Here is a 27171-nt window from a genome sequence, read left to right on the forward strand (position 1 = left end):
GGGAGAGTCTGAACTTCTGTACTGGCATTTAGCTGACCCCTTTCTCCTGAAGAAAGTGAGCTGAGACCTCTTTGTGACCCAGCAGCGAGATTCTGAGAAGTCTGCTTTCATGGGTGGGTTCCTTATGTGACTCTTTTTGTATTCCCCTTCATTGTTCATCTCTGGGGAGAGTTTTATATAGCCATTTGGCTATTCTGGGTGCAGAGAGATCTTTTGGGTATAGAGAAAACCAAAGGATAGGCAGTGATGCTTCTTTGTTCCAAGATCGATGACAGCTTCATCCCTGATACCACCTCCTCAGCCCTTTCCTCTTTTGCCTTGCTCCCTCTTTCATGTTGCTGGAGATCTTGTAGTCATTAAGTTATAGGATCCTGACAGATTAGCCAAAGTAAGTGTGAGGGCCAGACACTGAAACCACACTGACAGATACTGACCTGCACCTGTCAATGGCCTCTACTTGTGGATTCATTACTGATGAGACCTTCATATGAAAAGCATAGTTGTAGAAACCCCAGCTTCTCCAAATCTGGCCCCCTACTCTTTATGAGTAAAAGGCCATTTCAGGCTTAGCATCCTTAAGGGGAGGAAATACCATTTATTTACACTAGAATTTAACTAATGTGCATTAAAAATATGGATACCATAGACAAGCTGTAGATATGAAGTCTTGTCTTCTGCACCAGACTTTGGACTGTGGAATGGAGGAGGGGCCCCTAATGATCTCAAGAGATGATGGGAAATACTTCCCCCTCTCCCTCATTTTTGTAACTTATTTCATATCATTTTAACTAGCATATGCCATCCAGCATTTAATGTGGTAGATGACAGGCAGGTTATACTCACTGTAATTCCGGAAAGGTTGAGGAATACTGTTTTTGGAATGTGCCTGAAGGTTGCAGGCATCATCCTCCACACCATCAACCCTTTATAGGAAACTATGAATATTATTTATTCTTTGATTCCTCATAAGATTCCTCTGGGTCAAATGGCATTTACTAGGTAAATAAAAGGAATCATTTAGAATCATTTAGAATTTAGAATCCAGAGCCCAAAATGGCTTAATTTAAGGCTTACTCTTTATTACTTTTGCTCTATAGAGTCCCTATTCAGCAGCTTTCTTAGACATTTTGTTTCTCAACGTTCTCAAACAGTAAAGGGAAGTTAAATGGGGCCATGTTTTTTGGGAAAGAACCATCTATATCTGGAGGACTCTCCAATAAATCAAATGATGGGCTGGAGGAGCAAGTATCCCCTTTGGAAATATGCTTTCAAAGGCAGAAGCTAAATTGAATAAGGATTCATAGTTTATAAATCCTTCTGGAAGTGTGACCGTGTTTACCTCTAATTCTGTCTGTCTTTTAAAAATTTTTTCAAAGGACAAACGTTTTCCTGTGTTAAATTATAGGTATGTGTCAAGGAAAGTCATACAGCTGAGCTATGGAGGATGGGAAGGTAACAGCTCTGGCCAGTATCTTTCTCTGTCCTGTTGAGGCTCTATGCAGCTAGCTCACATGACTAAGAAGCAGAGCTTTTCCTTCTGGTCTTTACAAACTTGCCGTCATGACAATGCCAGTGGAGAAAAGTGTCTATTTGGAGGAGAGAAGGAAAAGTCAAGTCACAACAGAACATAGTGGATGCAGGGACCCAATTAATGTTCTTAAGAGTCTTTGGATGTGTTCCCCTTACACAGTGAGCATTGCTTTGGGGAGTCTTTTATGCTAGCTTATGCCGTCATGTTTCTCAAGGCCTGGGACTAGGATGGCAACAAAGGGATTTGTCATTAGTGAATTTCTGTCCCAAGAGTAATGACAGACCTTCTGAACCATTTCCTTTTCCTTACAGTATGTCTGTGGCAGAGGGGTGTGTGTGTGTGTGTGTGTGTGTGTGTGTGTGTGTGTGTGTGTGTGTGTGTGAAGGGACCTTGGCAAGGTGGCCTTTAAGATGGATGGAAAGGGTAACTTATCCTATGAATTGTGTGCTGACTTCAAGCCAGCATATCCCAGTAGCCAAGAAGAGCCACCCCAAGGGAATGGAGCTGGAAGATAATCCTTCCTGATAATATTCTTTGTCAGATCTAGTTTATGGATAAAGCTCTTTGGTAGATGAGTTCTGAGCAAGAAACAGAAATTAGTCTTTATTGCTATATATTCTTAGCTTGGCCATCTTCCATGAGGTCCTATTCCAGGGCTTCATCATGATGTAAAGGCTGTCCTGGATCTTGAAATCTCCCCTAGAGAACCAAGTGCTGATAGGTTATATGAGGCCAGTATAGGCCAGGCTGGAAGGACTTTGAGAACAAGTCAGGGAATGATTGCCTGTGTGCCTGGCTCCATAGGTCAAGTGTAGGCTAAGTTCCGAGATGTAGAGCATCACTAGGCCGGACTCAGGAGTTCAACCAGGACAGCTCTGAAAGGCCATTTATTGCCAATAATTGGGAATTGTGATCTAAGAAAGCGGAGGTAGGACCTGCACTGAGGAATCTTGAATCTTGGAATTATCTACATGCTGGCATCTTATGGCCTACGAAAAGAAGCTCTCATTTACCAGCCTCTCTAGCTAGGTGTCTAGAGGCAGAGTTTGGGATGCAAAGAACATCAGACGCATGCAGAGGCCTAGTGAATGGGTATCCTCAGCCTTACTAGAACTTACCTTCTTGCTCTCTAACCCAAATAGGGACTGTGGAACCCCATGTTAACTTGGCAACTTAGGCCATGCTTGCTCTCTTTGTTTTACTTGGGGGTTTCCTGGCCCATGCTCTGATACTGGAGGACTCAGATAGAAACTCCAAATACAGACCAAATCCTTGCTGTTCTGTGCCCCTTGCTTTTCATGTCTTCCTGCCAACATGCACCTCTCTCTCCCTTTTCTGTTAGCCTGGCTGTGAATTCAGAGATAGCAGCTTATTTGGGCCCCAGATTTCCTAATCTCCTATGGGAGCTCCATTTCTGAGGGAAAATATTAACCCAGAGTCATTTCCTACATTGGGAGAATTTGTGCTGGGGGGTGGAGATTCTGTGTCTAGAGAAGAAACGTAACAAGGTCCACTCTGATGTACTGGATTCATGCTCCCAAGGACAGATTTGGATTATTTCCAGGGAAAAGGAAATGGGGGGAAAAAAGAAAAATGCCCCCTCCAAATAACAGGGACCAAAGACTTTAGGGACTGAACCTCGAAATTTAGGCCTAGCCCATTTGTGATCAGGCCTGCAAGTCATCCCACCCCAAGCCTAGCTGATGATCTTGGTCTCTGGAAAACAATGGCAGCATGAACAACGCAACATAGAAATACTTTTCTTTGGCAAAGAAGACAGGTTGGGGGGCATTTGACACATCAGTCTCCATCTACCTACGTGTGCAGTCCCTCTGGTTTTTGGCAAGTTCAAAGCCAGGCCTACATTCACAGGCAACCCCACCTTTGGGCGTCTCCCGGCAGATATGTGCGCACCCATGATCTTTGTTCATACAGTTCATACCCTCTGAAAAGAGAGAGAGGAAGAGAGAGAGGGAGGGAGGGGGGAGGAGAGAAAAACAAAATTGGGCTGAAAAGATCTCGCCAATTTAATTGAATCAATGACATGGTTTTATTATTCTACCATCTGCATAAGTCCTCCCCCTTGCCCCCTCCCCTCCAGCCCTCCAGCATTGATGGTGTTTGTCAATGGGCAAATTGTCATCATAACAGGTACTTATAGTCAGTCTGGCTTCTCTGTCAGTAATAACTGTGGTACCCCCTGAGATCCATTGTTGAGGTTTTTTTGGCCCCATGCATTCTGTTCCGGGGCCTCATTTCGTTGAGTTGTGTTTACCTCTTAATTTAAACTTTTGGGGAGAGAGAATGTGGGAAGCTTCAAAAGGAGTCAGGAGTCATTAGATTTTACCAGCCCATTAGCCATGCACATTGAAGTCATTGAAAGAATGGTTTGTGGGTCTCCTCTTGGTATCCTTAAGGTGCTAAGAGAAACTGTTTCCTTGAACTAGGAAGAAAATGGAGTCTGGGGAGGGGGGGGGGTGATCTGCTCCTGGGATTTCTAGTGTTACATGGCTCCTGGGTCAAGAGTTTTCCCCAAGTTCATGGCTGTTCAGCACTAAGAGCAGCCGCTGCTCAGGCTTCAAAGAGCCCGTGGCTGGACTTGCTTCTTTCTGTCAAAGGGATTTTCCAGTTGTCCCCTGTGGCTTAGCCCTAGAGACTTGGAGATGGTATCACAGCCTCAGCTTCTGCTCAGGGCTCAGTTCTTGTTCTTTTCAATTGTGGTTTCCTTTCTAGTTGGATCTTGTCTTTCTAAACTGATATTTATGACCGTTTCTGGCTAATAGAACTCATATGAAACTGAGGTGCAAAGAGCTCTGGGCTATCATTTTCAGACAGAGCACTGGGTTCAAATTATGCTTGTGTTACCAATTTGCTATGTGACCTCACTCTCTTGAGTGTTCTCCTTTTCTTATCTAAAACAAAAAGGTTGATCTAGATCTCTTTGTGGCTCCTTATAGCTCTGCCCCTCTATGACTTATCAGCTTGGCTTCTTTTTGTACCCTCCTACGCTCTGTCTTGTTTTATAGATCTGGTTACCACCTCTCTCCCTCCTCTTCTTCCTCCACCTCTTCTCCCCTCTCTCTTCCATCTTATTCATTAACTGCCACTGTGAACTCCTTCCTAGGTTCTCTTGTCCTTGCCCCAGTATGTTGTCCACCCCTTGAAGGTGGCTCCATACTTATTGCTGGGCCTCTGGTCTCCCAATGCTTGTTCCTACTTTTTTAATACTTGGAGTTTAACCCTTGAAGGTTTAGCTTGGGATTCTGTGTCAAGTGGATAGAACACTAGATTGAAAACCTGAGGAACTATGGTTGAATCTACCCGAATTCAGAGCTTTCTCCTTGTGGGACCTTAGGCAAATTACTTAAACTCTTGGGGCCTCATTTTCCCCCTCTGTAAAATGACAGTTATTGGACCAGATGAACTCAAAGGTTTCTTCCAGTCTTAAATCTATAACTATATGTGAACTCAGCTAATGAATCTGGAACCTGAGCGGGAAAACAAGAATTGGAGAGAGAAGTCATTCGACTGGCCAGGGCTACAGTGGGGGAGAGAACTTGCAGTTCTATATTCTGTCCCTTCAGCCAAAGCCATGGCACTGTCATTCACCACAAGCCCCTAGCTGCCTCAGTGAAGCAGAATTACAGTGTTCTGTACTCCAAGTGTAGCTTATCTGCAACAACTTTTTAATCCTCCACTGGCTTTCCTTTGTCAACACAGAAGCTTCTGGGCTATAGCTGATCCACGGTGGTATGGTTTGGTGCAGGGGGGGGGGGTGAAAACTCTTTTTATTATTGGCCTGATCAAAACAAAGTTGAGGGGCATCTTGTTTTCCTTTCTTCCTTGGAGGGGAAAAAGTTCCCCAGACTTAAATGAGGCATGGTGTGGGCACAGGGCTCTGGAGTCAGAAGAGCTGGCTTTCGACCCTTACTCTCTGTTACCCTGGTCAAGTCGCTCACTCCAATCATCTCCTTTATGATTGAACTAGACTTCTGGCACCAGGCCCTGTTTTGGATGGTCTGGGCTCTAGATTCCCTCCCCCAGAATGAGTAATTGAGGTTTGATCCTGATCAAGACCAAGTGGCTGAGACAATTCCTGAGTTTGGCTGGAGTTTACAGCTTGATCCCTAGTGACTTATGGTTTTCCTATGGCAATAGTTTTCCATTATAGATTATTGAACTAGGAAGCTCTCCTCCCTCTGATGGGAAGAGGCCTACTTTTTTTCCTCCTGTTTAGCAACCAGTTCGAGTATCATGTTGTTTTTTAAACCCTTACCTTCCGTCTTAGTATCAATATTGTATATTCATTCCAAGGCAGAAGAGCAAAGGGCTAGGCAATGGGGTTAAGTGACTTGCCCAGGGTCACATAGCTGGAAAGTGTCTGAGCCCACATCTGAACCCAGGACCTCTTATCCCTAGGCCTGGCTTTCTATCCACTAAGCCATCTATCTGCCCCTAAGTAGCAGTCTTAACACTGTGTAGGTCTCTATCATTGCTTTTCCAGAGGGGAGATGTAGCACTATAAGGGGTCAACAATATTCAGGGAGAACTTCAGAGCAGCCTTCCAATAGAAGCCTAGTTAGGTGAATGTGCTAAAGGGAGCCTAAATGGATTAAGTGCTACTGGTTCTGTAGAGGAGAGTCATTCCCTGGGTGGGGGTGGGGGGTAGGGCTTGAATGGATGGTTGAAAAAGCCCTCTGAGGCCATCTACCTCACCCCATACTTGAACAAGAATCTACCCAACAGTATCTCCAAAAGGTGAGCAGGCTGCCTCTACTTGCAGACTGCTAGTGAAGGAAAGCCCACTACCTCCTATGGCCGCCCATCCTACTTTGGGATGGCTCTAACTGCCATTCAAAAGCAATGGGCATTTTCATGATCTTACCAAATAAAAATATCCTTCCCCTAACATTGAAATGAAATCTGCTTCTGTAAATTCCACCCACTGGCTCCTAGCAGAATGGATTTAATCCCTCTTTCACTTAAACAAACTCAAGTGCTTGAGAAGACGGTACCAGTCTTCTTTCCCTTAGGCTTTCTATTCTTGAGGCCAAATAGCCCCATTTCCATTTCCCTGTTTCTGTCAAGGGTACCATCATTGTTCTAAGTCCCTAAGACTACTTCAGCTTTCTTCTTGACTTCTAACCCACAAAACCAATCATTTGCCAAGTCTTGAAAGTTCCAGACCCATACACGACTGTTGCCTTCTCACCACTCATGCAACAAAAGCCTTTCTTCCTCATCACCTCTTGCCTAGACTATTACAACAGCCTCTTAAATTTGTCTCCTTCCATTCCAATCTGTCCTCCACACTGCTGACAAAATGAAGTCCTTTCCGCACAGATCTCACCATCTCACTCCTTTCCTAACAAATGCCAACAGCTCACACTTTCTTCCAGAACAAAATCTAAACTCTGAATTTTAAAGCACTTTGCAGTTTGGCCTCAACCTAATCTTCCCTGCCCTGTTTTTCTTGACTCCCCTAAATGCACTCAGTGGTCTAGCCAAATTGCCCTTCCTCTTTCTGTCCCTTTTTACTGGCTGTCTCCGTGTTTGACATTCATTTTCTTCTCATCTCAGGTTCAGCTTAAGTACCAATTCTAGCCTTTTCTGATCAACCCAGCTGCTAGTGTCCTCTGTCTTCGTGATCTCATCTATGCTCCTATATATGCTGTCTTCCTTGGCAGAATGTGAACTCCTTGAGAGCAGTGACTATTGCTTCACATCCCTATCACAATGCACATGCTTGGGAATTGGGTGGTGGTGTCTAGTCCTGCCACCAGCCTCTGCAGCTTGTTGTTCAATCTCTCCCAAACTAAAAATAGTCTTCTGACCGGTGAAATGTGCCCAGTGTAGGATGGTGGGAGTGACACTGTCCAAATGGTGTCCTGGGCACCATAGATCTCCTAGAATAACATTAATTCTCTTGGCTGCCTCTGGCCCATCTTTTGACTTTGAGCTTCTCAGAGTCTATGACTGCTACAGATTCCTGTTTTCTAGCCTCTCAGCCCCCGTGGCTCTCAGCCTAGTGATATAAATCACTCAGCAGTCTGAATAAGGAACTCAAACATTAGACTCTTCCAACATGACTTACTTTCCTGGGATGGCCGTTGTATATCCCTTGTGCAGACTAAAAAGGGTGCTCAAGAGCTAGCCTTATGCTAAACGGGGAGCAAAGCGGCCTTGGAGCCCTTCCTTACCAATCCTGCATGGCAGTGGTCAAAGAAACAAGTGCTTTTTGAAGAGACTAATACAGAATGAACTAATCCAAGCCACACCAGAGCCAGGGAGCCTGGGAAGGAGAGCTGCAGGGCCTATAGAGCTGATTGTTCTCAGGAACTCAGCCTTACAGTATTCTTCCCAGTCCTTGAGGCACCAGGACAAGGGGTGATACCAAAGGAGCATCCTGAGAGTTACCTCTCAGAATCAAAGCCTTTGAGGAACGTCATTTACCCTGAATTCTAGTACACACAATGCCACACTAATAGAAAGCTGACAGGAAGAAACTCGACCCTCTGGACTTGCCTACTGCTCTTAGCTCTGATTTCACAACAGTCTCCAGATATGACCTTTTTCTGTAGATGAGAAGGGATCTTTTGCCCCCAAGCACTGGAAGTCACAAGGCAAATAAGAGATCAGAAATCGAACTCACCAGGATCGATCTGTGATCCATGTGGGCTCTCAGTGGCGAGAGAGCTTGGGGAGGGTGAAGAGTATGCCATGGGAGAAACAACATTCATTTCTATTCAGTTCAGTCCACTTCAATGGTTAGGGAGACCAGGGCTCTTTTGGCCTTTGGGTTTCTGGGATGGAACTTAGAGGGCACTGATAGTACATTTAGGTCATTAGTAGCATGGGTACAATAAAGCTTGGTAAATAGCGAGTATAATCAGTTCAGATAGGATATTACCAGATGGCAGGCTAGGGTACACTCCCCTTCTTTGGCCTCTCTTCCTCTCCACCATCCCCATCACATGCAGGCACCTTATTTGTGGCAACTTCCCATTGGTGCCCCTGTTATCTCAGCCTCTTACCCTTCCTCACTCAAATGGTGATATTCTGCCTTCTGTTGAGGTCTACTTGATACGCTTTGTGGTACTCACCCCGGGGTGAGCATTACTAGTTATGGCTCTGCTGTGGTGTCTTGGAAGGAGCAAATTAGGTCTGATTCCTCGTTCTAGGAGTTATTCCTCCTTCTCTGGGCTTTAGTTTCCTCTTTTGAAATAATCATTGAGGAAATTTACCATTTGGCACTTTGAAGTTTACCAAACACTTTCCCCTAGATCAGTGATAGGCAAACTATGGCCTGCGGACCAGATGTGGCCCCCTGAAATGTTCTGTGCAGCCCTGCGACATTATTCCTAATCTGACAGATACAATGAGTAGGATACAGTACAATGAAACTTGGAAAGAGTTGCCCTAGAAACAGACTGACAGAGGAGCATTTCCTTTCCTTTGGCCCCCTCTTTAAAAAGTTTGCCCATCACTGCCCTAGATGATCTCATTTGGTGAACTTTGTGAGATAAGAACTCTAGGTGTTATTCCCCTGCTCCCATTTTAGAGCTGAGGCGACTTCTCCCGGCAGATCTCAGTGATTTACCCATAGTCATTCTAACAGAGGGTGGGTAGCAGGAGCTGTAGTCAATCAGTCTACAAGGCTGTGGTCCAAGGCTCTTTCCATGAAACCATGATGCCTGAGCTAAGTGAACCTCCATTCTCATTCCTAGTCCTAGCATCCCTGTGAAAGGAGGGAAGACGCTTCATTCCCTTGATTACTTCTTGGCTCCACAAAGAGAAAGGCAGCTAGCTGGGCAGTGGGACTGGAATGAGTACCCTTTCCTATGACATGGAGGAAGGCATCATTCCATGAAGGGGAAGTGACAAATCGGGCAAACGATCTGTCTTCAGTGGCCTTCTGTAGAAAGGCAGGTCTTAGGGCAAAAACAATGATAAAGAAGAACCAGGCCCTACAATCAAAGGATTTGTGATCCAGTGTCTGGAGCTGTGGAATAGGACCCCATTCACCAAAGGGAACGTGATGGTTACAAAGGAGAGGTGCAAACCAAACTACCATTTCTACATACCATTAAAGATTTACCTAGTCTTCACAACAGCCCCCTTGGAGGGTTTCATGAATAAGGAAACTGAGTCTTGGAGAAGTTAATGGAATTGCTGTAGGCATTGGAAAAGTTCAGGGTGTTTGGGAGGCATAGGAGAGCCCCAAAGGGACTGGATCTCCTGTACACTCAAGGCTTCTCTAGGAAACTTCTATTCGTTCAGAGTGGCTAGCAGTGAAAAGGCAGCTGGCTCAGAAAGCCTTTAGCAAGTGACCAAGGGCACAGCCAGGGAAGGCTGTCCTCCCAGAGGAGTCACATTCTCTTTCCGTGCCCTCATGCTGAGTAGAGTACACCAGACACAAGTGGGAGACACTGTTGCATCAGAAAGGTATATCCGCGTTGTTAAGAACCCTAAGTACCAACCTGAGTAGGTTAGACTTGACATGGGTAGGAACCAAGGGCCAGCAGGGCTAATGTCCTCTGACTACAAGGTTCCCGTGGCTTCTGGCACAAGCTGAGCATTTTGGAAGCTGTTGTCAGAGTCACCGACCTTGTGATGCAGTCATCACTGCCTGGCCTCGTGGGCATGTGCTGGGCCCAGGGCTTCTATAAAATGTTCTTTGTTCTTCTCAATCAGAATGATCTTCCCTTTCCCTCTCACAACTAGAGGTAGGGAATGGCAACTTGGAAAGAACAGCCTTGGGTCTTAGTCATGTGTCCCCAGCCCATGTATGGCCAGAAGTCATGGGTTGGCTCCCATTGAAGGAAGGTCTCAGAATTAAGGCTGGGTGATTACTTGTGGGGTAGGTCATAGATGGGAGGCTTTATTAGGTAGGGTTGGACTATATGGCCATCTAGGTCCCTGAAATCACATGACCCAGCAACTCCCACTAATGACAACCATTCTCCTAACAACAACAACAGCCGATATTTATATGGCACTTAAGGCTGACAAAGTCCTATCCAGTGGTCATAGACTCTTAGATCAAGAGTTGGAAGAAGCCACTGAGATCAGCTTCCCCATGTTATGGTTGAACCAATGGAGGCCTGAAGAGAGGTGAGGACTTGCCCAGGGTCACGTGGCTAGTGTGGATCTGAACAAAGATTAGCCCAGCTTCTTCACTCTAAGGGGGGCATTTCATCTGTGCTGGTATCCCCAATCTCATCTGATCACCACAACAATCATGTGATCTAGGTATTATGGATATTATTCCCATTTTACAGATGAGGAAATTGAAGCTAAGTGTTAGCCAGCTAGGAAGTGTCAGGTAGGATTTGTCACAAGCCTTCCCGTCTCCAAGCCCAGGACTTGACAACTACTCACCCTCACAAATGATGTATTCTCCCATGAATCCCCCTGCTAGCAGAGGGGAACCTCCCCTCCCAACATACATACATGGAGAGATCTACCCAGACTCCCCAGCTCTATCACAAACAGATCTCCCTCAGCTTTCTCACCCTCCCATCTTCCACAACAACCAGAGTGTCTCACACTAGCCCATGTCTGGACTCTTTTTGCTTTGATAAGAGGACAGCCTCAGAGATGGAAAGAAGGCTTTTAGCAGCAGCAAGGCTACCTCCCTGCCTGATCTATTACCCTGACTGCATAACAGAATGGATTTCATGGAAGATTTCTAAAAAATTAAGAGATGGGGTAAGGAAGAAGCCCAGGATGGCAGGATCATATCTGTTCAAGCTATATCTTGAAAAAAAAAAGAACATTTTGCAGCCAAATAAAATATTTGCCCCACAATGCACCTGGGTGGGGTGATTTGTGTTCACATTCTTTGCCCAGGATGACATCCAAATTGAGCAAACACATCTTCTGAAGGGGTGTTTCCTGGTATATCTTGGTCCAAAACCCATTTATTTTCTTGTTTTCTCTACTTAAAGAACCAGGATTGTTTTCACATCCCAGGTGGATCCATCTGAAATAGATCCCTCTGATTTGAGAGCAGCGTGTACAGGTCCATGAGAAGAAGCCTGCACTCAGTGGTAGATGGCCCTGGGACAGGGGTCGTGGAGACGACACTCAGTGGAGACATAGGAGTTGAATTAGAAACTTGACTCTACTATGATAAGCTGTGGGAGGTTAAACCATAACTTCACTGAGGATGATGGGAAGGATGCTGACCTTTTTCAGAGGATAGAGGTTCAAATCCTGCCTTTGCCATTTACTAACTCTCATCTTGGGCATGTCATTTTCCGAGGAGGCTCCTCTAGTTTCTTTGTCAAATAAAGGGCTTAGAAGAAATGATCCCCAGTTCCTTCTAGGTCTGATTACCGTGGAAGTCTCTGACCTCAATTCCCTTATCTAAAAATGAGAGCTTTGGAGTGCCCTCCAGCTGTGAATCATGTCTTACTGTAGGCTTATCCAGGAACTTGCTGGGGACTTCCTCCCCTCTTTAGGCCTCCTGGAAAAAGAAGGAATCTGACTGGATGTTCCCTATGCTCAGACACCCTTGGCTTCAAGGACTATAAAAGGTGAAAGCCATTTGACTTATAAATCAAACAGTTCCCTATAAGTGACACATGGTTCTGAGAAGGAAATGTGATCTTCAGATTGGACTGGAGATCACAGCAGAACCATTCTGTTTGCTTACAAAACCCAAGGGCAGGAGCTGAGGCGAGGGGAACGTGTCTGGCTACAAGAAGCATGTAATGGGAGAACACTAGGAGCCTGGGGGTGGGGAGGGGGTGTCCTGGGGGGTACAGCAGGGGAGAAGTCATGAACTACATACAGCAAGATTTTACCAGCCCGTGGAAATGGCCTTGCAGGCATTTGATGGTCATCCTCTACCTCCTTCCACTTTGGGCAGAGCTGGGCTGGGCTTTTGGAGCAGACCACCCTGGCCTGGGAAGTTGGAGGGAGCGGTTCCCCTGTTCCTAGCACTCCTCCCAATCCCCCAGAAGTCAATGGTGGGGCTGGCTGGCTGGCTGGCGGCTGGCGGGTGTGGGGAGTGGGGTGTATTTCTGCTTTTGGCTGTGGGTGCTATTACGAGTCCCGGCCAGATGCTTGAAATGGAAATAAATAATAGGAACAAATTGGCAAAATGTTGCAGACTCTCAAGAAGGAAGTTTCATTTAGGCTTTGTGGTAGACGGCAAACAGCCCTGGAGCCTGAGGAGAGAACTGGGGTTTGAGGACTGGGGCTGCTACTTCATAACTATATGCTCTTGAACATTTCAGTCCAAGCATGGACCAGGGAAAAGGTCGACTGTGGAGTCAGGGGCCCCGGGATTAGAGCCCGTTTCTTCTGATACTGACTACTTGTGGGACTTTGACAATTCACGTAGCCTCTCTGGGCTCCAGCTTCTTCATATGTTAAAAACCAACAAAACAAAACAAAAACCAAGATATGGTTTAGAGGAGCTTGCCTCTGAAAACCACCGGCAGTTCAAGGGTTAAGCATCTTACTGTGTGGCAGTGGAGATGCCAAGGCCCTAAAGAGTCCCCCTTCTCCAGGAGTTTCCATTTCAACTGATGAATAAAGACAAGATAATCTGAGGAGCGAGTACTAACACCTGGGGAATGCAGGGGTGGGTTAGGAAAGACTACACTTAACAGAAACAGAAGCATCAGGAACCAGGGAGGCAAGCCTCCCTCTCTCTAGTCCTCAGTTTCCTCATCTATAAAAAGAGGGAGGTGGATTAGATGACCTCTAAATCCTATGACCATGATTATGACCTCCCAGGACTCGTCTGGGAAATGGGTAGAATCCAATTTTTGCCATCTGTCTTATAAGGCCATTGTGAGAACCAAGAGAGAGAACACCCTGAAAATGCTTTGGTGCTTATCCTCAAGACCCAGTCGGGCCTGTCTCCACGTTGCCTCTTAACAATCTTTCTGAGTCTTAGTTTTCACGTCTCTAAAATGAGGCTAGGATTTTCTGTTGTAATCACATCCCAGGAGTGTAAGGAACCAGAGATACCAAGGATGTGAGAGCAATTTGTAAAGTAAACTTTTATGCTTGGATAAAGCATTATCTTTATCATCATGGTCATTATCCAGATCGTGGCAAAAATAATGATTGGCAAAGGGCCCGGGACACTTGCCTGGACCTCTCCAGAGAGGCCTCCCTTCAGACTGGCCTTTCTCTCCATTTCGGCTCTTTGGAGCTGGCTGTTCCACTCATTCGGAACCCTTCTACCTGCCAAGTGGTCTTGAGAATCATCTATTGCAAACAGCTCAAGAGGCCCAGGTAGGAGAGTGACTTGGCTCCTCTGCTTCTAAGAAGCAGAAGCCAGGGGATGATGTTAACCTGATCCTGTTTAAAGTTTGTATGAGTTAGTTGGCTTATGAAATAAATGGCCCCCTTTATCAAGTTTGCAGATGGTGCTAATCTGAGGGATAGTTGATAGAGTTATGTTGGGTGTCTGAGGCAGCACCCAAAAGGTTATTGGCACATTAGAGTGACAGATGGAATCTTGGGGGGTGGGGAGGGAGAGGCAATAGTAAAAGAGGATGGAGATTATGATCTTGGGTGAGAATTTGAAGAATGACGGTACCTCTGTCCAGAACAGTAAAGTGTGGAGAACAGGCAAGATGAGAAAGGTGGAAAAGCTGATGGAATATCCCAGTGGATATCCAGCAAGTGATTGGTGTCATGGTAGTAATAGGGTAGATTAGACATAGCCTTATAGATATGGAAATATGACCTATGGGACCTGATGAAATTGAGGAAAGGATGAGCGGAGAATAAGACAAAGACATAGACAATGAGAATGTGGGAAAGATGGGAGAAAGGATGAAAAAGAGAAGACAGTGACAGAAGGGAGACAAACAACCAGACAGACCTTGCCTAGATCGAGCCTTTCAATGCAATTGAACAAGTATTTTAAAGCTTTTCACATGCATAGTAATAAGGGCAACTAGGTGGTACAGTGGTACAGAGGGTCTAGACTCCGAAGACATCTTCTTGAGTTCAAATCTGGCCTCAGACACTTACTAGTGTGGAGGGTCTGGCCACTTCTCTGACTCTGAAGTAACTTCACCCCATTTGCCTCAGTTTCCTCATTCATAAAATAAGTGGAAGAAGGCAAGTGGGAAACCGCTTTAGTACCTTTGCTAGAAAAGAATCAGATACAGCTGAAACAACTGAACAATAGAGTGCATAGAAAAATACAAGGCTAGGTGCTGGGAATCTCTTCCGAGATTAGAAAGAATCCCTGCCTTTTATATTCTGCGGGTAGACACCCCACACTTCTGGGCAGAATGTGGCTAAAGAATCAGGCGAAGGGAGTGAGGAAAGGAGTTAGATAAGTATGAGGAAAACCAGGAGAGAACTTGAGGGGAAGAATAGTGAGGAAGAGGAGGAGAAGGAGGGGATAATAAACAGTGTTAAAGGCCACTCTGAAGTCAAGTAAGCTGAGGACTGAGCAATAGCTATTAGATTCTGCCATTAACTAACTGGGGATAGATCTCCAAGAGAACAGTGGAAGTCAAGGAGGCAGATTGCAAAGGGGTGAGAATTGGGGACTGCACGGGCTGAGGAAGTAGGGGTAGCTAAAGGAGATCATTCTTATTAGGGATTTGACTACAAAAGGGAGTCAGGATATGAGGTTGTAGCCTAAGAGGACACAGGGCCGAGTAAAGTATTTCTAGGGATGAGAAGGTCTTAGGCCTATTTGTGAATAATAGAAAGCAAAGATCAAAAGTAAGAGATCACTGAAGAAAACTTGGGAGGAGGCAGAAGAGATTTGGGTCAAGGGCCTGAGTTCCAGGACACCTGGAACAAAGGAGGATGAGAGAGATGAAAATGTAAAGATAAAGAAGGGGTGCATGCCTGATGGCCTCAGTCCCTCCAGGAAGAATAGAAGATTGCTGGGCAGCAGGAAGGGCCCAAGGGTTGGGAGTGGGGAGGAATTCCCTCTAGAACTCATTGCTCAGCAACTACAGGGAGCCCATTCAGTTCTGACCACATCCTTTGAGGAACGTCATTGGCTCTTGGTGCACGAATGGGCAGGAGGCTGGAGACTAGGCCATCTGAGGATCAACAGAAGGCCCTAGGAATATTTAGTCATCTGGCACATCATACTCACTGTCTTTAAGCAAGCATGACCAGGAGTAGCAGAGGCAGAAAGAGGCAGATGGCAGAGTGATGTTTCAAAACAACAACCAACTCTTCATAACAATGGGAGCTATCCAAAAACAGACCAGCAAAATGAGATCCCCATCATTAGATAGACAGCCCAGTTGGTGCACAGATGTTAGAGAAAGGATTCCTTTTTGGGTAGGGCTTAGACTAGATGCCATCTGAAGACAATGCTTTGGTTTTCTAGACTCTGAAAGTTTAAGACTCATCCAATTCGATCTAGGCATGTCCCTTTGGTGACCCCAAGAAGGGCTAAGCCAATTCTATTAGGAAAGAGATCTCATTTCATGCAGCGAACCTCAGGGATGGTTCTGTTTGGCTGCCAGGCACATTCTGGAGAGCTTCAGAGAGACTTTTTTTTTTTTTTGCTCTGGCCCTAAAACAGCTCCCTTTGTGTTTGAGCTAAAAAGTTTCAGCAGAATCTCAGCAGGCTATGGCCATGGAAGATGTAATTTCCCTCTCTTCGCCTGCAGGCTTGGCTGTGCAAATTGCCTCCCTGCAGTTCTGGGAGTGGATGACCAGTGATTAGTGTGTAGACCTGCCCATTTGCTGGCCATGCTGTAACTGGTTTGCCTGGATGCATTAGGCTCATTCCCCCTTATTAGATGATCCATCTAACTCAGATGTGGCATAATCCACTGATACATGAGAAGATCCAGGCCATTGCTGCTGCGGCCCTAATTCTTCTCCCTAGGACATCTTCCCCAGAGCAATGGAGACATGAACTGCCATTGAATCTGCCAATCCCCAGGCACTGCTGGGAGTTAATGTGCTTAGAAACACTCTTTATTTGTTTGGGAAACACAGGCCAGTGGATTTCAGGACCCTAGATTGAAACCTGGATTGTCATCTTGATTTTTACAGATAAGGATACTGAGGCCCAGAGATGGGAAGGGACTTGTTCGCACTTATATGGTAGCAGGGTAAGCAGGAAAGTCCTCTGACTCCAAGACCACTGCTCAAGGCACCAGGCTGCTCTAGAATTAGAGACTTGCTTAAATGTTGGCTGAACCTAGGAGCTTCTGGAGAGCAGGGCAAGGCTTTTCTGGCTTTTCTTTATCCCCAGAACTTTTGCTCAGTGCCTAGAATATACTCAGTGTTTAATAAATGCTTGTTGTGTAACTGTGAGAAAATTAGTTTCAGTCCTCCCATCTGTAAAAAGTGGAAAATCCTTTCTACTCTCTCTTCTCTACCCCCTGTTCCACCAAGACTGCTGTGAGGAACATGCTTACTAAACCTTAATGTCACCTTCTAAGAGCTTCTATGAAATGACAAAGTCGAAGGAATACGCTTGGTGGTTTTCTTCTCAGTTCTGCAAATGTTATAGGACCTGTTCTATTATCACTAAGCTATCACTAGCTGGACTGTTATTCCTTATTGTTTAATTTAGAGATCTAGAACTTATATTTGGGGCAAGATTAGAGGCACAAAGATCTAGGCTCCTTCTAAATCTTGGATCTCAGTTTTGTTGTTGTTCAATCATTTTAGCCACATCCAACCTTTCATTACCCCATTTGAAGTTTTCTTGGCAGATCCTTGGAGTAGCTTGCCATTTTCTTCTCCAGCTCATTTTTACAGCTGAGGAAATGGAGGCAGACAGGATGAAGTGACTTGCCCAGGGTCAACGGTGAGGGCCAAAGAAAGGCAAGGCAAGATTATCGTATTTAGTTGTGCTGGCAATTGACACTATGAGAGGAAGCCTGAGAGGCAATGTGTATTTCCTAGTGAATGGAACCTTTAGCCATCTGATAGCTAATGATACAAACTTTAGGTGTTCAGGCATGCCCCGAAATGTGGATGTTCTACAAATATGAACACAGAGAAGGGCAGACAGCAACTTACCCAAGGTCAACAATCCAGGAATAAAACCTCACTAACAAAGCCCCCAACTAATATTTATTCTACCGACTAGGCCTGACTTTATGATTATTAAGGGGGAAAAACCCAGCCCCCAAACCCAAATAGATCAGTGTTCCATTTGGCCCTGGGACATCGGAGTGCTTTCAAATGCTTCCCAATTCTTGACCTGTCAGCATATAATATTTCATTTCGAGTCCCTACTTAGCCCAATTCAACTGGGTTGCCAAATCATCTCTTCCTGTCAGCCCTTCTGCTGACTACACACTTCCATCGCTGAGAAAGCTCTTTGCTCTTGCTCACGTTTACACAGTCAGCCAGGACCCAATGGGTTTTCTCAGTGGTATTCCAGAGAGATACCTTTCTTCTATTTCAGGCTTAAAGTTTCTCCCCTCTCTGCTGCAGCAGCCCCACTTTAAGGGAGGCTGATCAACCAAATCCAATTTGTAAGACCCACACGTCAGCAGATGGGGATTCAGACTGCAAAAACCATTCTCATCTTACCAAAGAGTATTCCTAGAATAGGAATCAATTACATGGACCTCATAGAAATTTTGAAATATCATTTCTTACCTCATAGAGAGGTTCAGAAAAGAACAGAGACACTTAGAGTTGTAAAATCATAAAAGAACAGGTGCTGAGAGGCACCTTCAGGCAGATGACAAAGGGGCACTCTGGAATGTTGACTATCCATTGGCATCAGCATCTGAAAGCTCCAGGATCTTAGCGCTCTGAAGAGCCTTTGCTGTCTCTAGTCTGGCTTCCTCAAGTCACAGATAAAGTTACTAATGGTCAGAGATATTGACCAAAGTCCCTCTTACCCCAGTGGGGAATACTTGTGGTCAGTGAGCCCAAGTTCAGTGCTCTGGAGGCCCACACACCCAGCATGCTGGAGCCAGGGGCTCTTTAGAAGAGAGACTACGCCTTAGCTTGCAGGGCCCAGAAAACTTTCACCCTAGCGTGGGGGCATTGCCTGTCCCAAGCCCTGCCCTACACTGTGCCTTACTATCCCATGCCCATCTTCTCTGAACTCTGCCTCCCCAAAGGAAGGGGCAGTCCATTCTGCTCTTCACTGGTCAACCTCTTCTTGTGGCAAGGTTTGCCCCACCCATCTCTGCCTTAATCTCTTCCAGCCTCTGTGTGATCCAGGCTCAAATCACAGTTCTACTAGCACCCAGCTGTAGGTCCCATGGCTTTTATAGACCACACCCCGCATCAGGTCTCAGTGGGTCTGGAGCTGGACAGGATCAGAGAGGCAATGGAGTCAGAACTCTCCTGACCCTTGGTGCTTTTATGGCCTTGGGCTAAGTCACTTAGCTTTCTTGGGCTTCAGTTTCCTTATGTCAGCTTGATGGCCCCTTCCAACTCAAAATCCCATGAACTCCTGGGGGGACCAGCCTAGAATAAAGTCAATGCCATTTTCAAAATGGTAATGTCCCAATGTGAGACCTGGCCTAGAAGGCCTCAAGTCCCATTTGCAGACCACTTCCTCTGAGCAATTCAGTCCACCACAAATCACTTGCATCCAACTAAGGAGGAGTGGGGCTTCCAGATGAGGCTGAGGGGCTTGTCCTTCCCCACAAAGGTCAGAAGTTCATCCAACTGTGGGCATGACCCTCAGCTTGGACTCCTGTGTGTGACAGTTCAAGGTTTTCACAACCTGGTTCTAATTTAGTTTTCTGGATTTGTTGTCATTTCTTTCCCTCATGGAATCTCCAGTCCAGATAAATCAGTCTTTCCATGCTCTACCTCTCTATTTCTCTCCCTGTTCCTGCCCTGACTGTCCCAGGTGAGAAGGCCCTGTCTTCACACTGAAAAACCTTCCCTGGCCAGAGCCTCCCTCCCCTGGATTCTGTTTCTGCTGGGCACACATTGTCTCCCAGACAGACCATTTACTCTTTCAGAGCAGTCATCCTCTAGTCCTTGCTCAGTGATTGGCACATAATAAAGGATTACTGATTAAAAATGGCCTTAGAGTCAAAACTCAGCCTGGGAAAGCTTCATCCCTTCACCTTGACTCTATAGCTGCATGGGCTATGCAGGGGGCCTCAGGCCCCCCTCAGGGCCTCTGTTTATTTTTCTTATGGTTTGTGTCTAAAAGTTTTAGGGATTTATGAGCCTGGGGTTAGGGGGCAAGTGAAAGGTCATAGGGCATGCAAGGGAAAGGCTGAAGAGTAGAGCAGCTACCCCTGGAAAAGCCCTTTTTCCTATGGTTGGACACTTGGAGTCTAAATAGGGCCCGCTGTAGGATGGGGGCCCCTTCTTTCTGGGATCGAGGAGGGGGTGGACACTGTCCCTTTTCAGAGGAAACGAAGGTGATCCATACAAGCACATAAATGTGCCAGCCTTCCTTTGTGACGATGGAAGAGTTCAATTTCAGTGTATAATTTCCATAAAATCCAAGACTTAAAATTTTTTTGAGAAAAATTTCAGGAAAAGAAGCTCACTAAGTCCTCAAATCAAGAAAGTGAACTGTTTGGAGAAAGTGCCATAAAGAAACCTACACTGCCACCAAAAGATCCAGAATGAACTTTGGGATGTAATTGAACTGAAAGGGGTTGAACACATTTATTCTCTTATGCCAAAGGGAACTGCCCCCTAATTGGCTTTTTGTCAATGTGCCTAGCAAACATTGATTTTGCTCTCTGTCTTTTATTTCCCTCTTATCTCCAACTATTATAATTTCCTCTTAGAAAGTGCAATCTTGTATGCACCTTTAGCTTAAGAGATCTTTAGAGGTTTAAGCTAGTTATGTTGAATGATTCATTGGGGAGACTAGTCTCCCAAAGAATCACAAGGGGATTGTGAAGAATGAATCAAACTCTTTTCATCTATCAATCAGTGACTTTTAAGTTAATCAGTCAAAAACTTAAGTACCCCTACCAGTCACTAAGTATGAGAGTTCACAAGTCACTTGCTAGAGTGGGTGACAACTCTAGAGGCCACTGTGTTCCCCCCAACCCCCACCCCCTGCAGTGTGCTAGGCAAATTGAAAGACTTTAATTTGTTTCAGTAAAGTGGGGAAGGGACAGAAAGTGACTGGAAAAAGGATTATAAAAAGTCCTGACCTTCCTGTCCAAGGGACTTCTTTTTGAGGCTTTTTCTTTGGATTTCTTTGGAGGATGACTCACTGGGGCTTTTGGACTTGGACTTTGACTTGGAACTTTGGGCCTTTCAACTAGAGTTTTCAGCTTCGGGACTGGGACTTTCAGCTTTGGAGCTTCTGGGAGTCAGGGACTTTCTTGTTGGGTTCACTGCTGCCTCAGTGAGCTTATCTTAGCTCACGAGGGTTTTTCTACATTGGGACATTGCCTGGATCTTGCCTGGCTTGCTAGTCACTAGTGAGTGACTAGGATTGGGGATTGGAACTCTGTTGGGGAGTGAGCTTCATTTCACAGAATCAGCATTTAGGGTAGACTAGGCAGGCTCCTTACCTCTTTCCTTTCCACATTTCCCTCTTTTTACTAATATTCCAATTAAAGAAAATTGTTAAAAGCTACTAATAGTTTTCCTGACTTAAGGGATAGTAATTGGCGACCGCTTTTTAATAACTCTTATTTAGTCAAAATCCCAATTTAACCATTATATCAGGGATTCGCATAAGGACAGTTTGTTTAACATCCAAGAGGTGGGGTGAGGGGTGCAGTCAGAACATAGGAGTCTGAATCCTATCCCAGATGATGACTAGCTGGGTGACTCTGGGAAAGCCATATACCCCACCTCTCTGCCTCAGCTTTCTCAGCTAGAAAATGGGAATAATAATAGCAACTACCTCCCAGGGCTGTTGTAAGAATTAAATGAGTGAATAATTGTAAAGCACTTAGCACAGGGCCTATCCTATAACAAGCACTTAATATGTATCATTAACAGTAGTAGTAGTAAAGCACTTTGTAAACTTTAAAATTCATAGAAATGTTAGCTATCATTATTGTTGTTAGATGAATAAATAGCCTTTTAATTTGATGCTTATTTTGGGCCAAGCTCTGAGGATACAGATACTTACACACACACACTCGAAATCCATAACCTCAAGGAACTTCTATTCTAAGAAGGAAATATAACCTATAAGAGGAACTAAATATGGGAAGAGGAAGGGGCCTTTGGGGTCAAGGTGGTGAGGAAGGGGAGAAATTGAGAGAATGAACTGAGCCAAGAGTGAAATGATTATGGCTGGTGCCCCTCAAGAAATGGTGTTCTGGGGGGCAGCTGGGTGGCTCAGTGGATTGAGAGCCAGGCCTAGAGATGGGAGGTCCTAGGTTCAAATCTGACCTCTTCCCAGCTGTGTGACCCTGGGCAAGTCACTTGACCCCCATTGCCTAGCCCTTACCACTCTGCTGCCTTGGAGTTAGACTCCAAGATGGAAGGTAAGGGTTTAGAAAAAAAAGAAATGGTGTTCTGAGGGAAGGAGTCTACAATCAGGGGGCAGGATCTGGGAAAGGAAGTTTCTCCAGGGTGGGCGCATGGCAATGTGGAAGACATAGATAAAAGTCTAGTGAGTGAGAACAAAGAATGAAATAGATATGGCTTGGTTCTCTCAAGGAATGGCAGATTGGCCAGTCCTGGTCCTTGAGCCCTTTAGGAAATGGCAAGCTGGCCTCAGGAAATGGCAGAGTAGCTGATCCTGATCCTTTAACCCCTTGGCCCCTTAGGCCAGTCCTAGTCCTTGGACCCCTCAGGCAATAGCAAGCCAGTCTCAGCCCCTCCATGATCTCTAGTGAGGCCCTTCCCTGTTCTGGGCCTAACTAGTCTGTAAACTCATCTGTGGCACAGATTTTCTCTCTTTGTGTCTCTAGTGTCTGGCCCTTTAAAGACAGGGAGTATTTATAGATGAGTTAAGGTTTGCAGAGCATTCTATATATTAACTAATTTGAGTTAAGATCAAAAAAAAGGGTCTGGAAATTCATTGGCAGAGGAAAATCCAGGTGGGGCACTTGAACAGTGGACAAGAGACTTCCCAACTGTTATAATTAAAAATGATGAGGGTTGAGATCAAAAGGAAGAATAGTATTTTAATAAAAGCCATGCTGATAGAGATAAACTGACCACGCGCCTGTAAGAAACCTATTTCAAACCTCACCCTCAGCCATTTACTTTTCCTCTTCCTGAGCACTCAGGTAGCTAAAGAGGAAGTTCAAAGTCACTTCCCCCCTATTTAAAACAGTCCCTCACCTTGAATACGTAATCCAAAACAGGAAACCCATTGGACCACGGGAAATGTAGTTTTAAGGACTCCCATAGTGATTTTAAATGACACACTTCTCTTGGCCTCAGTTTTCTATAAAATTAAAGGCTAGAACTCTAAGGTTCCTTCTATTTCTAGAGTCTCTAAGATTTTAGTGTATTAATTTGAGGAGAGCAGGTCATTGGACCAAGATGGTGGGCATGGGGACAAATTAGCAACTCCCTGCAAAACTCTTCTGAAGCTTTGACCACCTTCTCTTTTAGGCCTTTCCAGGTATCCCCAAATGTGAGGGTCTCCGCCCTAACTCCTGGAAATGACCTGAGACTGATTTGTTAATGGCCCCTCTAGGAGTATCTGAGCTCTTTAGGGTGTCTCCATCACCACATCAGAGGTACTTGATAAATGCTTATGTCCTGGTTGCTAACAGGCTTTCAAGGGCTTGATGGTGGATGGGGCTTGGCCAGGGCTTGGAGTGGGCGCTTCCTGTCCAGCTGAGCCCCACATCCCTGTCTGGGGGGAAATGGCCTGCTTAGGGAGTTTCCTTTCTCAACTGGGAATCTGTGTGATGGCTTAAATCAACCCAGCCTTGTTGACTTAGTGACATTTGAGCTGTTCTTTTATCCGTGCCTGGGGCCCAGAATTCATGCACACTTCTGCCATGAAGTGTCCCTGGGTTATGTCTCTCTTCCTGTGGGTTCAGAGAATTTCATCTTTAACCCAAGGCCAGGCAGATTCAGAGAGATTTCTGCAAGTTGAATGACCAGATTATTTTTCTGCTCTCATACATCCTTGTCCAGTGCCAACCTGTCTTAATCAAGTCACTTGCCCTAGCTTCAGTTTTCTAATCTGTAAAGGATAAGAGCTGGACTCAATGATTACTCCCTTCCAGCTCTAATGTTATATACTGGATGGGAAAGCTTGGACTTCTCTAGTCAGGAGAGAGCCAAATGATACTTATCACTAAGGAATTGTGGGAGTGTGGGTAAATGCCCCCCCTTTCTGGTCCTCAGTTTCCTGCTCTGTGAAATGGCAGACTGAGACTAGATGACCTCAAAGGTTTCCTCCAGCTTGGACAACCCATCATTCTAGGATTTGCCACTAGGCTCAAATAACATTTTCTCTGTTGGGCTTTTAGAACTGTTCACAGTCTGACCACATTTACCTTTCCAGCCTTCTTATTCAATCCTACCCTTCCTACTCCCTACTTCCTACTTCCTGGCCAGACTAGCCTTCAGACTGTTCCTCACCCTTGATGCTGACACTCCCATGCCTCTGCACTGGCTGTGCCCCCTGTCTCCCTCCTCATCTCTGCCTCTTGGAACCCCTGCTTTCCTTCCAGACTCAGCTGTAGCACCCACCTTGACAGGAAGCCTCTCCTGCTCTCACTCGCTTATAGTATTTGTCTCCTTTTAGATATCTGAAGTTATGAATTCGGGTTCCCATCCTAGGTATTTTGTCTGCATTTCTCCATCTCCCCGATCATAATTCAGGGACTGTTTTGGCATTTTGGGGTTCTTAGGGTCCTCACACAGCCCCTGAAGTATAAATAGGCACTGCAACTCCTGTTCATTGGTCTGATACCGAGGGGACAATTTGAGAGGGAATGAGTCCTTGCGAGCCTTCTCTTTGGCCCCTGCTGTTGCATATCTGCCTCTGAGGTCAGAGAGTCCCAGAGGAGATGCTTATTGCACAGAGATGATGAAGGGCAAAACAAGAATATTTGTACCCAGGATGCTCTCAGATGACAGCTTGACCAAGAAACAACTTATACCATCTTGGAGTTGGAAGGCTACTCCAAGGCAGTCTGGATTGAAAGTCCAGGGCTCTGGGTTTGAATCCTGACTCTGCCACTTTCTACCTGTGTTGACTTTGTGCAAGACACTTCTCATCTGGACCTCAAAATCTTCACCTGTCAAATGAAGGCATTAGGCTGAGCAATCTCTCTGGTCTCCTCAAGCCCAAAATTCTCTGGCCTCGCCCAGCTTCCACCTGAGCCAAGGGCTCCTACAACATCCCTAAGGCCAGGCTGTCCAACCTCTGGCTGCATCCACCTTCAGAGGCAGCCTGGGTCACTTCTGAAGAACTTGCATTGTCAGGAAACTTTCCCTCATCTCCACAGGTTCTGCCCGTGACATTTCCTCAGGTTCTTTTAGATGATGTGAATTGTATTTAGTACTGATGCTCCACCCACTGTGCCCCTTCTTGTATTCTGCCTTGTGTCCTCTTTGCTTGGGTTTGTGTCCAGGACTGCATTGGTCCTCTGTTTCCCTTCAGAGTAGCATTCTGTCCGGAGCAGAGGCTTTACACATACCTACTTGTTTTGTTCCATTGAACTGAATGCAGGAGGTAAAAATATTATGAAAAGTTCGGAGGAGTAAATGCCCCAGCCCTGCTTTTTGCCAACTCACTGTCTTGGCACAGTCCCAAGAGCATTCGGCCTGCCTTTCTCTCCCAGGAGTCAATGGAACAATCGACTCACATTTATCAGTCACTGACCATGCAGCGGATAATTGCTAAGCATGAGTGTACAGGTTCAAAATGAAACGATCCCTCCTCTTACAGCAAAGACAACATGGACGCCCATAATCATGTAGGGAATAAATAAAGGATGAGAAAGCCAAGGAAGTGACAGGAGGAAAGAAGGACACAGGCCAAAGTGGAGATCGGATTGGGGGGTGGGGGCTTGAGATTCATCTGGAGGGAGGAGAGGGATTCTGGGAGGCAAGGGTGGTGGGGAGATGGCAATCCATTCCAGCCTGGAGGAGGGCCAGTGCAAAGGCATGGAGATGGGACACACACACACACACACACACACACACACACACACACACACACACACACACACACACTGGCTGTCCTGCAGAAGGTGGCGGGGCATAAAGGCTAAGGCTGGACAGATGGGGAGAGGCCACATTGTAAAAAGCTTCAAAAGCCAAACAGAAATTCTTCATTCAGATGATCTTTTAACAGTTTTAACACTTTCAGCAACTCAGTGAGAAGAAAGTATGTATTGGGAGAGAGGGCCAAGGAGGAGAGCTGAGAAGAGAAGGGGTAACCTGGCAAAGTGAAAAGATGGAGGCACCATCTTTTCAGGCCATCCCTGCCCTCTTGGGCAGGAGGAAGATAAGGAAAATCAGAAGATGGCTGGGTGTGGGGGGAGAGGACTTCAGAGCTTGAGATCTGCAGCTTAGATCCCACCCATCCATGCCAGCCTGTTCTGAGCTACTCACTCTTTCCCACCCAAAACAGAAGAGGTGAAGAGGGCAGGGATGGCCTGATTTGTGAGCCATTCGCTGCCTTGGAACATAGAGTCCCAGAGCTGAGGGATCCAGGGATGAGCCAGGGGCCAGTTTGTGGAGGGGCACTTCTTGTGCGTCTGCTTCCATTGCCTGGGTCTGAATTAAGTTATAACAGCCTTGAGAAGTCAAGCCATGGGGAAGAGCAGAGTGGAAGATTGTGGAGCTTTCATGTGTGAAGATGATGGAACCATATTGGAGACAAGCCTTCCATTGGCTATCCCAGGAGCGTGCTTCAGTTCAGAGAGGGGAAGAAGACTCTTGCCAGAGGTGGGAAGGCCAAGTCCCACTCCAATACCCGCCCCCTCCCCCCCATGAATGTTGAGCTCTTATAGGCTGTGCCAGGAGCTGCCAAACTGCAAAGGCTTTGAGGATGAGCTGCCATCGGAAGACCAGTCTGGCAACAGGGGAATGACTTTCCTGGCCATAGAAACTGTGCCAGACTATCTCCGCTATCGGCATCGAGAGTCTCTGCAGAGGAGTCCTGAATTCTTGAAGTCACTGCATCCAACACCAGGAGGCGCCATAGTGCTTCCCTAGACACTCACTGGGCTCCATGTTAAAGTCCTGCCCTTGAATTCTCGATGTAGACCCTCTTGTTTGTGTGGGCTAGTGAGGCCTGTGCCCGTTCCCAGGGGACTTCTTTTCAAAATGTTTGTCCCGGCATGGCCTTCCTTCCTAAATATATCGTCTCCCCTTGTCCCGAGAGCATCCCCTGCACCAAGAAAAAGCTCAGCCTAGCAAAGCCCCACATGGGCCAAGACTGCTTGTGTATTCAGTGTTCTGCAAAGAAGGGAGCCAAGTGGAGCCTCGGCGTCTTCATGGCAGAAGGGAGAACATCAGCCCAGTCTGTCTCACACGGCTTTTAGGAGGAACCAGCTTTGTAAATGGCCGAGGGGCTGCTGTTCTCATATCACCCTCCGGAGAAGTTACCAAGAGCAAAGATGGCGATTTCTGTTCTACAGATATGGAAAATAAGGCGAGGAATGGCAATTAGGCCCAGTGGCTGCCAATCCCAGCTTCCATACTCCTAGTCTGTGTGACCTCAGGAAGTCATTTCCCTCTCTGGGCCTCTGCTTTGCTATTTGGAAAATGAGGAAGCTCAACTTGATGACCTGTAATGATGTCCTTACAGGCAAAGTCTAGATTGCCAG

At 46.0% G+C, this 27171-nt stretch overlaps 1 protein-coding gene across 1 annotated transcript in view; it reads right to left on the minus strand.

Moving 5' to 3' along the window:
* Positions 1 to 27171, minus strand: part of SCUBE1 (signal peptide, CUB domain and EGF like domain containing 1) — a 233593-nt gene that overhangs the window by 83828 nt on the left and 122594 nt on the right. The window contains exon 5 of the mRNA XM_044679293.1: positions 3351 to 3476. Coding sequence (XP_044535228.1) covers positions 3351 to 3476 — 126 coding nt within the window. The remainder of the gene's footprint in view (positions 1 to 3350; positions 3477 to 27171) is intronic.

This window comes from Gracilinanus agilis, chromosome 5, assembly GCF_016433145.1.
Source record: "Gracilinanus agilis isolate LMUSP501 chromosome 5, AgileGrace, whole genome shotgun sequence".
Classification (NCBI taxonomy): Eukaryota; Metazoa; Chordata; class Mammalia; order Didelphimorphia; family Didelphidae; genus Gracilinanus; species Gracilinanus agilis.